Source organism: Saimiri boliviensis, chromosome 7 (assembly GCF_048565385.1).
Source record: "Saimiri boliviensis isolate mSaiBol1 chromosome 7, mSaiBol1.pri, whole genome shotgun sequence".
In the NCBI taxonomy this organism is placed as follows: domain Eukaryota; kingdom Metazoa; phylum Chordata; class Mammalia; order Primates; family Cebidae; genus Saimiri; species Saimiri boliviensis.
In genome coordinates this window covers 21,908,012-21,922,723 of record NC_133455.1, presented here as the reverse complement: position 1 = coordinate 21,922,723, position 14,712 = coordinate 21,908,012, and the positions used below count along the sequence as shown (strand labels likewise).

The following is a 14,712-nucleotide window of genomic DNA, read 5'->3' as shown; positions in this document are numbered from 1 at the left end:
TTTCCCTCTGTAAAGGCAGAAAATACACCCTCAACCCCTCCTTTCTGGCCCCAGTCAGAGACAGGCCACCCCTCCTGGGGCACTCAGGATAAGGGTGGTGGGAAAAGGCTCCAGACGCTGCCCTGGCAGATACTCAGCAAGCACTTCCAAGCCTCAGTTTACACATTTGTAAGACTACTGGCCTTACCAGACTTGATTTTTTGGGTACTCAGTGTGAAGGGTCCTAGCTGTGGCCTCACAAATGCCTGAGTTTGAGTCCCAGCTCTGCTGTTCACCCACTGGGAGACCTCACACAGCTCCTTTCATCTGTGCCTCAGTTTCTGCATCTGTCAGCCTCCAGGGGATGCCATGAGGATTAAATGGGCATCCAGCACTGACCACAGCACCTGCCACATAGTGCCGCTTGAGAACAGTTAGGGGTGGCAGCTTTCATGGTCATTGTCGTCATCATTTCTTTTGTTTTTTTTTGAGACGGAGTCTCACTGTGTCGCTCAGGCTGGAGTGCAGTGGCACAATCTCTGCTCACTGCAACCTCTGCCTCCTGGGTTCAAGCAATTTTCCTGCCTCAACCTCCCTAGTAGCTGGGACTACAGGTGCATGCCACCATGCCCAGCTAATTTTTACATTTTTAGTAGAGACAGGGTTTCACCATGTTGATCAGGCTGGTCTCAAACTCCTGACCTCAGGTGATCCATCCGCCTCGGCCTCCCAAAGTGCTGGGATTACAGGCCTGAGCCACTGCACCCTATTTCTTTATTATTATTCTTTTTTTTTTTTTTTGAGACAGAGTCTGGCTCTGTCACCCAGGCTGGAGTGCAGTGGTGCAATCTCAGCTCACTGCAACCACCGCCTCCCAGGTTCAAGCGATTCTCCTGCCTCAGCCTCACCACCACACCTAGATAATTTTGTATGTTTAGTAGAGACAGGGTTTCACCATGTTGGCCAGGCTGGTCTCGAACTCCTGACCTCAGGTGATCTGCTGGCCTCAGCCTCCCAAAGTGCTGGGATTACAGGTGTGAGCCACCACACCCGGGCTCTTTATCATGATTCTTATTTCAAGCCAGCATCACTCATAGGCCCATAGTTTTTCAGGTAGACTAAGCGGTGGCCCTGCCATCTCACTATCCCGGGAGGAGGAGACAGCCCCAGCAGGCTCCGGGGCTGAGCCCAGCATGCAGCTCCTGCCACAGATGCTTTCTCGCCTCCCCCAGGCAGCATCACCCCGAGAATCCGCACACCCGAAACAGGCTCAGACGATGCCATCAAGAGCATTCTAGAGCAGGCCAAGAAGGAGATCGAGTCGCAGAAGGGCGGTGAGTGTGACCCCTGCAGGCAAGGCCTCAGGCCCCCAGGGCCAGCTCGGAACGGGAGAGGCCTCCTCTACCTTTGTCCACCCCAGAGGGAATCGCAGGCAGATCAGAACCGCCAGAAGCCAGGGGACCTGTCTAGAGCACACGGGTGGTCGTGTCATGGCTCAGAACCCTGCCATGGCTCCACACGGCTCTCGACAGAAAATCCCAACCCTTAGCTGGGCGCAGTGGCTCATGCCTGGAATCCTAGCACTTTCGGAGGCCAAGGTGGGCAGATCACCTGAGGTCAGGAGTTTGAGACCAGCCTGGCCAACATGGTAAAACCCCATCTCTACTAAAAATACGACATTAGCTGGACATGGTGGTGGGCACCTGTAATCCCAGCTCCTCAGGAAGCTGAGGCAGGAGAATCACTTGAACCCAAGAGGTGGAGGTTGCAGTGAGCCAAGATCACACGACTGCACTCCAGCCTGGGTGACAGAACGAGACTCTGTCTCAAAAAAAAAAAAAAAAAAAGAAAGAAAAGAAAAAATCCCCAGCCTCAATAAGGCCTACTGGCCCTCAAGTCTGCAGGCCCCTCCGTGCCTGCTACACGAACTGTTTAGAGCAGGCGTCCCCAAACTTTTTACACAGGGGGCCAGTTCACTGTCCTTCAGACCGTTGGAGGGCCGCCACATACTGTGCTCCTCTCACTGGCCACCAATGAAAGAGGTGCCCCTTCCTGAAGTGCGGCGGGAGGGGGGCGGATAAATGGCCTCAGGGGGCCACATGCGGGCCGTAGTTTGGGGACGCCTGGTTTATAGTCACACCCAGCCCCCGTGCATCCCACTCTGCCCCAGACACCTCTCACCTGGCCAACTCCTGCTCATATCCGTGACTCAACTCAGAAGTCACCTCCTCCAAGAAGATGGATTGGATGCTGCACCCCCTGCCCCACCCCTACCACAATGACCTAAATGACCTATTTGCTTGATGCCGTGGAGCCAGATTGGCCACAAATTCTGGCTCTGCTGTTTGTTGGCTGTGTGACCTTGAGCAAATTACTTAGCCTCTCTGTGCCTTCATCTGTTTTTTTGTTTTGTTTTGTTTTGTTTTTTTAACGGGCTCCCAGGCCCCTGGGCCACTGTATGCACACAGCAGGCCAGGACCCTCGAGGCTCTTTTTCTTTTTTTTCTTTTTTTTTTTTTTTGGAGACAGAGTTTCACTCTTGTTGCCCAGGCTGGAGTACAATGGCGCAATCTCAGCTCACTACAACCTCTTCCTCCCAGGTTCAAGCAATTCTCTGCCTCAGCCTCCCGAGTAGCTGGGGTTACAGGCCAGCGTCACCACGCCCAGCTAATTTTTGTATTTTTAGTAGAGATGGGGTTTCTCCATGTTGGTCAGGCTGGTCTCGAACTCCCGACTTCAGGTGATCCGCCTGCCTCGGCCTCCCAAAGTGCTGGGATAACCCCACCCGGCCCATGTTCTCGTCTTCAAAATGGGGATTGTATTAGTTTTCCTTTCTTAGGGTTGTGTGAGGATCAAATGAAGTCGGCGCCATCCCGAAAGATCAGCCATCATTATAGCGAGTATTATTATTACCTCCCTGCTGCAGTTCCGCAGTGTCACAAACAACTCTGCTGGTGTGGCTGTCCCTCCCTCTGCTCTGGGGTCTTCTTGCAGCCAGGGACCGAGTGCCATCCTCACACCCAGCACTGCGCAGACTGTGGCTGACTCAGACCCTGGACTCCAGCTTCTATGCCCACCTCCATTTTTGCAGTGTCTGCTGCCCCCTCGTGGCTGTTCAGAGCTGGTGTCCTGAGGCCTCCAGTTGCCTCCAGGAGCTGAGACGTTCACAATCACCCTCCCTCCTGCTCCTGCCTGATCCCTGGCTGGGGAGCGCGTGAGGGAAGAAGGGTCTTAACCAGCTACCCTACCCCACCAGTAAAATCCCCTGAGCCTAATTTCCTTCTTGGTCAGTTCCAGTAGCAAGAGAGATGCAAGACAGAAGGATGTAATCATGCAGTAAACATTTATTAAGCGCCTACTGTGGACTAGACACAGACAGATTTCAGATATGGGCAAGACATGATATGGAAGTGTAAAGAACCATGAGACTCGGCGCGGGGGACCAGCCAGGTCTCGAGACCAGCCAGGACTCGGCGCGGGGGCTTTTGCTTGGAATCCCAGCTGGGAGGCCTAGGCAGCTGGGACACCTGAGGTCGGGAGTTTGAGACCAGCCTGGACAACATGATAAAACCCCATCTCTGCTAAAAATACAAAAATTAGCTGGGTGTGGTTGTGGGCACCTATAATCCCAGCTACTTGGAGGCTCAGGCAGGAGAATTGCTTGAACCTGGGAGGCAAAGGTTGGCGGTGAGCCAAGATCACGCCACTGCACTCCAGCCTGGGCAACAAGAGCAAAACTTGGTATAAAAAAAGAAAAGAAGGCCGGGCGCGGTGGCTCAAGCCTGTAATCCCAGCACTTTGGGAGGCCGAGGCGGGTGGATCACGAGGTCGAGAGATCGAGACCATCCTGGTCAACGTGGTGAAACCCCGTCTCTACTAAAAATACAAAAAATTAGCTGGGCATGGTGGCGCGTGCCTGTAATCCCAGCTACTCAGGAGGCTGAGGCAGGAGAATTGCTTGAACCCAGAAGGCGGAGGTTGTGGTGAGCCGAGATCGCGCCATTGCACTCCAGCCTGGGTAACAAGAGCGACACTCTGTCTGAAAAAAAAAAAAAAAAGAAAAGAAACCCCATCTCCTCTAAAAATAAAAAAAAAAATCAGCTGGGTGTGGTGGCGCACACCTGTGGTCCCAGCTACTCATGAGGCTGAGGCACGAGGATCACCTGAGCCCAGGAGGCAGAGGTTGTAGTGAGCTGGGCACATTGGCACAGGCATGTAGTCCCAACTATTTCAGAGGCTGAGGCAGGACAATCGCTTGAGCAGTCGTTTGAGACCAGACTGGGTAACATAGCAAGACTGCGCTCCAGTCTGTGACAGAATGAGATTATGTCTCAAAAAAGAAAAAAGAGGCCGGGCGCAGTGGCTCAAGCCTGTAATCCCAGCACTTTGGGAGGCCGAGGCGGGTGGATCACGAGGTCAAGAGATCGAGACCATCCTGGTCAACATAGTGAAACCCCGTCTCTACTAAAAATACAAAAAAATTAGCTGGGCATGGTGGCGCGTGCCTGTAATCCCAGCTACTCAGGAGGCTGAGGCAGGAGAATTGCCTGAACCCAGGAGGCGGAGGTTGCGGTGAGCCGAGATCGCGCCATTGCACTCCAGCCTGGGCAACAAGAGCGAAACTCCGCCTCAAAAAAAAAAAAAAAAGAAAAGAAAAGAAAAAAGAATAGAAAAGGAAATAACTAGCCAAAGTCTCCCACTAATCTGACAGGATGGCTGAGGCCAGGGAGGGAAGGCATGAGTTCAGTTACACAGAGACAGAAGGAAACCCCAGGTCTCCCGCCTCTCTATACAGCACTTTCTCCTGGGGGTCAGAAGCAGGCAGCAGGGCAGTGTCAAAAGCAACATCGCAGCAGAGGAAAACGTTTGCTCTACGTGGCCAGCTGGTGGGCTTATGTTCAGGGCCCAGGAGTTCAGCAAGAGGAAAAATATAAAGGCGATTGCCTCATGCCCCTGACGAAAATGAACGCTAAGCAGTGGGCACAGCAGCTGCTGCCAGGGAGGAAATGAATGTGAGTACCGGCTCACTCTCGAGTTCTACTTCTGGGACTCGAAGGAAATGTCCGGGCTGGGGACAGGGTTTATATATAAGCTGTTCCCATCATTGTTCGTAAGAGTGACAGACTGGACACCAAACACCCTAAGCGTCCCGCAGTGGGAATCTGGTAAGTCAAGCAGATGATATCCCTTCGGCCACGTGTGCAGCCCTTAAGGTAGAACTTTTAATGATAGGAGAAATGGGGCTGGGCGCAGTGCTCACACCCGTAATCCTAACACTTTGGGAAGACAAGGCAGATGGATCACTTCAGGTCAGGAGTTTAAGACCAGCCTGAGGCCGGGCGCGGTGGCTCAAGCCTGTAATCCCAGCACTTTGGGAGGCCGAGGCGGGTGGATCACGAGGTCAAGAGATCGAGACCATCCTGGTCAACATGATGAAACCCCGTCTCTACTAAAAATACAAAAAATTAGCTGGGCATGGTGGCGCGTGCCTGTAATCCCAGCTACTCAGGAGGCTGAGGCAGGAGAATTGCCTGAACCCAGGAGGCGGAGGTTGCGGTGAGCCGAGATCGCGCCATTGCACTCCAGCCTGGGTAACAAGAGCGAAACTCCGTCTCAGAAAAAAAAAAAAAAAAAAAAAAGACCAGCCTGGCCCACATGGCGAAACCCTGTCTCTACCAAAAATAGAAAAATTAGCCAGGCGTAGTGGCCGGCACCTGTAATCCCAGCTACTCGGGAGGCTGAGGCAGGAGAATCGTTTGAACCTGGGAACCAGAGGTTGCAGTGAGCCAACATCGCACGATTGCACTCCAGCCTGGATGACAGAGCAAGACTGTGTCTCAGACAAAAACAAGGCCGGGCGCGGTGGCTAACGCCTGTAATCCCAGCACTTTCAGAGGCCAAGGCAGGCAGATCACGAGGTCAGGAGTTTAAGACCAGAGTGGCCAACATGGTGAAACCCCGTCTCTACTAAAAAAAAATACAAAAATTAGCTGGGCATTGTGGCTCATGCCTGTAATCCCAGCTTCTTGGGAGGCTGAGATAAGACAATTGCTTGAACCAGGACCTGGGTGGCAGGGGTTGCAGTGAGCTGAGATTGTGCCACTGCACTCCAGCCTGGGCTATGAAGCAGGACTACATCTCACACACACAGACACACACATGTGCACGCGCACACACAAAATGCTTAGCTGGGCATAGTGCCACAGGCATGTAGTCCCAACTACTTCAAAGGCTGAGGCAGGACGATCGCTTGAGCACAGAGTTTGAGACCAGACTGGGCAACAGAGCAAGACCCTTTCTCCAAAAAAAGAAAAAACACAAAACACTCACGTTGGTACTAAACGGGGACAAACCAGACTACATTTTCACATATCGAGTATGGTCATGCGATATGTGTAGTTCAGAAAACAGACTGGAAGGGAATATGTGAGAATATTTCATGTGGTTGCCCTAGGAGACAGTAAGGGGGACTTTTATTTTTTCATCTTGACTGTTTGTGCTTTTTTTTTTTTTTTTTTTTTTTTTTTTTTGCATGCTCTTCTGTGTTCCCACAGTAAGCAAGTATGAGGTTTTTTAGATCGAGGTAAAATTCTTGTAACATAAAATTAAACTTTTTTTTTTTTTTTTTTGAGATGGAGTCTCTCACTCTGTCGCCCAGGCTGAAGCGCAGTGGCACGATCTCGGCTCACTGCAGCCTCCGCCTCTGGGGCTCAGGTAATTCTCCTGCCTCAACTTCCCTCATGTATGCACCACCACGTCTGGCCAATTTTTGTATTTTTAGTAGAGACAGGGCTTCACCATGTTGGCCAGACTGCTCTCGAATTCCTGATTGCAAGTGATCCACCTGCCTCAGTCTCCCAAAGTGCTGGGATTGCAGGTGTGAACCACTACACCCAGCCAAAATTAACCATTTTAAAATGTACAATTCAGTGGTATTTAATACAGTCGCAGTGCTGTACAACATCACCTCTCTCCAGTTCACACATTTCATCACCCCCGAAGGAAACCCTGTACCCACGAAGCACAGCTTCTCCATTCCACTCTCCCCCGGCCCCCGGCAAGCTCAGCTCTGCATCCTGTTTCTCTGGATTGACGTATTCTGCACATTTCATGTAAATGGAATCACATCCTATGTGCTACTTTTGTAAGGCTCATTCCTGTTGTTACCCCTGTCGGTGCTTCATTCCTTTTTATGACAAAATAATGTTCCATTGCTATATTACTTTTTAATTGGAAAAGCAATGAAAATTATTTTTAATGGGTCTAAGAGGACCCAGTAAGATGAGAACTACACAGAGCTAATGAAGAAGGGGTTACGTTGATCTGGCTCTCTGCAGAGCTGGAGAGACTGCAGTATGGGAAACGCCACTCCGAGGGCAGAGGGAAGCACCTTTTCATTTACTGGTTAATTGTCATTCCTCAGGGCGCAGATCCATCTATTATCCTTGGTTCATGACACACTCTCAGAGCTGCTGCCTGCGTGGCCTCCTGCCATGTGTGTGTGTGTGTGTGTGTGTGTATATACCGCGTGCATATATATGTGTACGTGTGTGTGTGTGCATTCATTCATGTGAATGACAGAGTGAACCTCTGGGAACCTACTGCCCACCCAAGATTTAGAAAGTTCCCCATAACATAGATCTGGCATTTTCCTCCCCCGTCCCACCCCTGCCTTCCTCTCCCAGAGGTATCTTTCATCCTAAATTTTTGTCCTGTTGTTCCTTTGTGTTTGCCATTTGTGGAAAACATGTTGCACCAAATCACATATTGTATATATATATGTTGTTTGTTATGGAGCTTGATAGGAAACGTGTGATGGCAGGTACGGTGCCTCACGCCTGTAATCCCAGCACTTTAGGAGGCCGAGACGGGTAGATCATTTGAGCTCAGGAGTGTAAGACTGGCTAACATGGTGAAACCCCATCTCTACTAAAAGTACAAAAAAAAAAAAAAAATTAGCCAGGCCCAGTGGCCAGTGCCTGTAATCCCAGCTTCTCGGGAGGCTGAGGCAGAAGAATTGCTTGAACCCAGGAGATGGAAGTTGCAGTGAGCCGAGATCACAACACTGCACTCCAGCCTGGGCAACGGAACAAGACTCCATCTCAAAAAAAAAAAGGAGAAAAGAAAACATGATTCTGAGTGCCATCTTATTGGACTTGTTTTTTGTTGTTGCCTTTTGTTTTGTTTTTGAGACAGGGTCTCACTCTGTTGCCCAGGCTGGAGTGCGGTGGTGCAAACATGGCTCACTGCAGCCTCCACCTCCCAGGATCAGGTGATCCTCCTGCCTCAGCTGGGACCGTAGGCACACACCACCATGCTGGCTAATCTTTTTTAATTCTTTGTGGAGATGTGGGTCTCATTTTGTTGCCCAGGCTGGTCTTGAGCTCCTGGGCTCCAGTAATCCTCCTGCCTTAGCCTCCCAAAGTGCTGATATTACAAGTATAACCCACTGCTTCCAGCCTGGACGTGCTTCTTTCACTCAGTATTATGTTATTAGGATTCACACAAAGGGCACAGTGGCTCACCCCTGTTGTCTCAGCCACTCGGGAAGGTGAAGCAGGAGAACCACTTGAGCCCAGGAGTTTGAGACCACAGAGAGTTATAGTCATACCTGTGATCAAGCCACTGCACTCCAGCCTGGGCAGCATAGCAAGACCTCATCTCTTTCTAAAAAGAATAATAATAAAAGAAAGATTCATGTGTGATTTTGCATGATGACTTCCTTTTTCACTGCTGTATAGCGTTCCATTTTGATCATCTCACTTTTTTTTTTTTTTTTTTTTTTTTTGCCCGAGATGGGGATCTCGCTCTGTCACTCAGGTCGGAGTGCAGGGTGCAATCTTGGCTCACTGCAGCCTCAACTTCCCAGGCTTAGGCAATCCTCCTGATTCAGAGCCCATAGTACAGGTGTGTGCCACCACACCCAGCTAATTTTTGTATTTTCGCAGAGACTGGGTTTTACCATATTGCCCAGGCTGGTCTCGAACTCCTAAACTCAGGCAATTTGACTACCTTGGCCTCCCAAAGTGCTGAAATTACAGGTGTGAGCCACCGTGCCTGGCCCATCCCACTACTTTTTTTTATCCATTCTCTGCATGGGTATTTGGATTCATTGCTGTTAGAACAAGTGAAGGACTGGGCACAGTGGCTCATGCCTGTAATCCCTACACTTTGAGGCTGAGGAGGGCAGGTCACCTGAGCCCAGGAGTTTGAAACCAGCCTGAGCAACATGGCAAGACCCCCGTCTCTATGAAAGAAAGGAACAGAAGGAAGGGGAAACTAGGAAGGAAGGAAATTTTTTGTTTGTTTGATTTTGAGATGGAGTCTTGGTCTGTTGCCGGGCTGGAGCACAATCTTGGTGCCATCTCGGCTCACTGCAACCTCCACCTCCCAGGTTCAAGCGATTCTTCACCTCAGCCTCCCGAGTAGCTGGGACCACAGGCGCGTCCCACCACGCCCGTCTAATTTTTGTATTTTTAGTACATACAGGGTTTCACCATGTTGGCCAGGATGGTCTCAATCTCTTGACCTTATGATCTACCAGCCTCAGCCTCCCAAAGAGCTGGGGATTACAGGCGTGAGCCACCGCACCCGGCCAGAAGGAAATGTTTTTGAATAATATTTTTTTAAAACAGAACAAGTGAACAAGCCACTTTTCTGTGCCTTCATGCTTTCTTTGTCTTTGAACATTTGCATGGTTGGACCATGGCCTATGGACCAGTCAGGTCAGGCTGGGCACGGTGGCTCATGCCTATAATCCAGCGCTTTGGGAGGCTGAGGGGGTGGATCACTTGAGCTCAGAAGGTCAAGACCAGCCTGGCCAAGATGGCAAAACCTCGTCTCTACTAAAAATACAAAAATTGGCTGGGTGCAGTGGTGTACAGCTGCAATCACAGCTACTCGGGAGGCTGAGGTAGGAGAATCAGTGGAACCCAGGAGGAGGAGGTTGCAGTGAGCCGAGATCACACCACTACACTCCAGCCTGGGCGACAACAGCGAGACTCCATCTCAAAATAAAATAAGCCAAGTCTCTTCTTACATTGCATCATCCCATCCCGGTGAGCACCTTCTCTGCATATGCCAAAACCTCACTGCCAACCACATTTTTGGTGGCTGCTTAATATTCTGCCACAGGGAGGGATCATCATTTACTTAGCCAGTCCCCAGTTGCTGGGCACAGTGCCTGTACAGCCTGCTGGTATCAACAGGGATGCTATGAACATCGTGCCCTGCACGCCCAGCCCTGACCCTGGGCATCGGGCCGCCCTGTCCCCTTCCCCGCAGGCGAGCCCAAGACCTCGGCAGCCCCACTGAGCATCGCGAACGGCGCAGGCCCCGCCAGCACCTCGGAGGACGCCATCAAGAGCATCCTGGAGCAGGCACGCCGGGAGATACAGGCGCAGCAGCAGGCGCTGCTGGAGATGGAGGCAGCACCCCGCGGCCGCTCGGTGCCCGCCTCGCCCCCGGAGCGGCCGTCGCTGGCCACCGCGAGCCAGAACGGGGCCCCGGCGTTGGTGAAGCAGGAGGAGGGCGGCGGGGGCCCCGCGCAGGCTCCGCTCCCGGTCCTGTCCCCCGCCGCCTTCGTGCAGAGCATCATCCGCAAGGTCAAGTCCGAGATCGGCGACGCCGGCTACTTCGACCACCACTGGGCCTCGGACCGCGGCCTGCTCAGCCGCCCCTACGCCTCCGTGTCACCCTCGCTGTCCTCCTCCTCCTCCGGCTACTCGGGTCAGCCCAACGGCCGCGCCTGGCCCCGCGGGGATGACGCCCCTGCGCCCCCCGAGGACGAGGCGGCGGCCGGGGCGGAGGACGAGCCCCCCAGGGCGGGCGAGCTCAAGGCCGAGGGCGTGGTGGGCGAGGCGGGCGCGCGGCTGCCCTACTACCCGGCCTACGTGCCGCGCACCCTGAAGCCCACCGTGCCGCCGCTGACCCCCGAGCAGTACGAGCTGTACATGTACCGCGAGGTGGACACACTAGAGCTCACCCGCCAGGTCAAGGAGAAGCTGGCCAAGAACGGCATCTGCCAGAGGATCTTCGGGGAGAAGGTGAGCGCAGGGCGCGCCCCCAGTGTCTGAGCTCTGGGAGATGTCAGAGAAGCAGGACGCCCACCCAAGCAGGCCCGAGGGACCCTCATTCCTGAGTCCTGCTGTCCCTGGGGCCCTGAGGAAGGAGGGCCTCCGTTCTGCTCCATGGTTGTTAAAACCGGGAAATGCTTCCATCCTGGCCAGTAAACAAACCACTTGCCTCCCCTCCTCCAGGCCCCTCCAGATCACCTGAGCTCCAGCCAATAAAGGGTTAAGTGCCAGGACTTGGTGGCTCACGCCTGTAATCCCAGCCCTTTGGGAGGCGGAGGTGGGAGGATCTCTTGAGCCCAGAAGTTTCAGACCAGCCTGGCCAACATGGCGAAACCCTGCCTCTACTAAAAATACAAAAATTAGCCTGGGATGGTGGCGGGTGCCTGTATAGACCTGGCTACTTGGGAGGCTGAGGCAGGAGCATCGCTTGAACCCGGGAGGTGGGTTGCAGCAAGCCAAGATCTTGCTACTCCACTCCAGCCTGGGTGACAGAATGATACTCTGTCTTAAAAAAAAAAAAAAAAAAAGGCATTGGGGACCAACCTGGGCAATGTAGCGAGACCCCCATCTCTACAAAATAAAACAATTAGCCGGGTATGGTGATGCACAGCTACTCAGGAGGCTGAGGTGAGAGAATTGCTTGAGCCCAGGTGGTCAAATCTGCAGTGAGCCATGATCACTCCACTGCACTCCAGACTGGGCAAAAAAGCAAGACCTCATCCCAAAAGAAAGAAAATTTTTAAAAAGGGTTAAGTAGCCGGGCACGGTAGCTCAAAGTGCTGTAATCCCAGCACTTTGGGAGGCCGAGGCGGGTGGATCACGAGGTCGAGAGATCGAGACCATCCTGGTCAACATGGTGAAACCCCGTCTCTACTAAAAATACTAAAAATTAGCTGGGCATGGTGGCGCGTGCCTGTAATCCCAGCTACTCGGGAGGCTGAGGCAGGAGAATTGCCTGAACCCGGGAGGCGGAGGTTGCGGTGAGCCGAGATCGCGCCATTGCACTCCAGCCTGGATAACAAGAGCGAAACTCCGTCTCAAAAATAAATAAATAAATAAATAAATAATTTTTTTAAAAAGGGTTAAGTAAGGCTTGGCCCGGCCAGGGAAACTCAGTGTGTCCTAATTGGTTGGTGCCCCTGAAATGCCAGTTTTACGTGTCGCTTCCACTTTTAGCAGGGTAATAGGTGAACAGTCAGGCGAGCTCAGAGGAGGGAGAAATGGCTTAAGTGGGAGATCAGGGAAGGCATCCTGGAGGAGGGGACACTGAAGGATTTTTACATATAGGGACATCAGGGACGGCACTAGAGGGTAGGGGCACAGCAGGGGCACACGGCAGGCACCTATGAGGAGCAAATGAAGGCTGTGTGGACTCCAACAGAGGGGAGGGGAGGGGAGGTGGGGCCTGATGGCTCACACCTGTAATCCCAGCATTGTGGGAGGCCAAGGTAGGTGGATCACTTGAGGTCGGGAGTTCGAGACCAGCCTGGCCAACACGGCAAAACGCCGTCTCTACTAAAAATACAAATATTAGCCAGGCATGGTGGCACACACCTGTATAAGTCCCAGCTCCTCAGGAGGCTGAGGCCGGAAAATCGTTTGAACCTGGCAGGCAGAGGTTGCAGTGAGCTGAGTTCGTCACCGCACTCCAGCCTGGGCAACAAAGCAAGACTCTGTCTCAAAAAAAAAAAAAAAGGAGGGAGGGAAGGCCAGGCCTGGATCCCAGGGGCCCACCGACCTACCTGCCTGCCCTACTCCTCACAGGTGCTGGGCCTGTCACAGGGCAGTGTGAGCGACATGCTGTCCCGGCCAAAGCCCTGGAGCAAACTGACTCAGAAGGGGCGGGAGCCCTTCATCCGCATGCAGCTGTGGCTCTCCGACCAGCTCGGCCAGGCTGTGGGCCAGCAGCCCGGCGCCTCCCAGGGTGAGTGTGGCGAGAGCATCCCCGGGGGGGTTGCTGGCAGCCTTCCCACCTGCACAGTGGCACGTCTGCCTGGCTTTACTGCCCAAATCTACCTGTCCCTCCGTCTCCACTGCCCTGGATCTCATCCCGGCCACTGTCACGGCCGCCCTGGAACACGGCAGAGGGCTCCTGGGGTTTCTCTGCTCCCCTTTCTTCCTTCCAACCGGAGGGATGCTTCTAGAAGCTGCGTGCCTGTTGCACTTGGTCCCGGCTTTAAGCCTCCAGGTGGCTCCGTAGTGCTCAGAGCAGATGGAGAACATGCTTTGCATGTGGAGTCCCACATCTGGAATTGCTAATTGATCACAGCTTTGTTTCCCAAACACCCAGCATGCAGACTCAGACTCCTTCTTAGCACAGGGCCTCAGGCAGTGCTACCCAGCTGCCCACGATGGCACGAGCAGGCTAGAGTGTGAGCTTTGCCCGGGTGAGGAAATGGAGGCTCAGAGGCACGTCCAAAGTTCCAGAGTCCAGAAGTGCTGAGGGGAGCCCCAGCTCCCTGCCACTGTGGGGACCAGGGGATAAGTCTGCCAGGGCCCTGGTGAGGTACCCACTCTGCCCTGAACTGGGATGAGGGCAGAGACCAGGGGAAGCCAGACTCTGAGTCCAGGGTCCTGAGCCCAGTCTTGTCAATAGGACAAAACCATATCTCAGGTTCACAGAAATGAGCTGGGTCAGCAGGCCCATATCAACCGGAATATGGACTGGAAACATAACGTCAAGTGACAAAAGCCTACGTCCCAGTACCAGCGCCTAATACTGTGGGAGCTGACCCTGCAGGATGAGCCCGCACGCTGGTATAGCTGCATGGCTGCAGACCTATGCACTGAAGTGGAAGGAGTCTGAGGCCAGGCACAGGGCTCATGCCTATAATCCCAGCACTTTGGGAGGCTGAGGCTGGAGGATCACTTGAAGCCAGGAGTTCAAGATCAGCCTGGGCAACAGAGGAAGACCCTGTCTCTACAAAATATAAAAATAAATTGATCAGTCATAGTGGTACACTCCTGTGGTCCCAGCTTCTCGGGAGGCTGAGGCAGGAGGTCACTTGAGCTATGATCACACCACTGCATTCCAGCTTGGACAACAGAGTGAGACCCTGTCTCAAAAAAAAAAAAAAAGGCCAGGAACAGTGGCTCATGCCTGTAATCCCAGTACTTTGGGAGGTGAAGGCAGGAGGATCTCTTGAACCCTGGAGTTTGAAATCAGCCTGGGAAATATGGTGAAACCTCATCTCTACAAGTTAAAAATTAGCCTGGTGTGGTGGCACATACCTGTAGTCTCAGCTACTGGGGAGTCTGAGGCCGGAGGATTGCTTAAGCCAGAGAGTTTGAGGCTGCAGTGAGCTATGATTGTGCCAGTGCACTCCAGCCTGAGCATATGAGACCCTCTCTTAAAAGACTTAATAAAATAAGATGTATAAAGGAAGCAGCACCCCCAGCTGCGGGGGAGGTTGCACTGGGCAGAGACGGGGCCAAGAAGAGGCAGGGAGTGGGGACTTTGTCTGCTCTTCTCCTTTCTCATTTCATTTGTTTGTTTGTTTTTTGAGACAGAGTTTTGCTCTCGTTGCCCAGGCTGGAGTGCAGTGGCACGATCTCCACTCACCACAACCTCTGCCTCCTGGGTTCAAGCGATTCCCCTGCCTCAGCCTCCCAAGTAGCTGGGATTACAGGCATGCGCCACCATGCCCAGCTAATTTTGT

General features: G+C 52.9%; 1 protein-coding gene across 7 annotated transcripts in view; it reads left to right on the top strand.

Moving 5' to 3' along the window:
• CUX2 (cut like homeobox 2) overlaps positions 1-14,712 on the top strand; it is a 314,909-nt gene that overhangs the window by 278,935 nt on the left and 21,262 nt on the right. For all 7 annotated transcript variants that reach the window (XM_039472472.2, XM_039472474.2, XM_074402234.1 and 4 more), the window contains 3 exons: positions 1,212-1,313; positions 10,263-11,023; positions 12,818-12,977. In XM_039472472.2, coding sequence (XP_039328406.2) covers positions 1,212-1,313; positions 10,263-11,023; positions 12,818-12,977 — 1,023 coding nt within the window. The remainder of the gene's footprint in view (positions 1-1,211; positions 1,314-10,262; positions 11,024-12,817; positions 12,978-14,712) is intronic.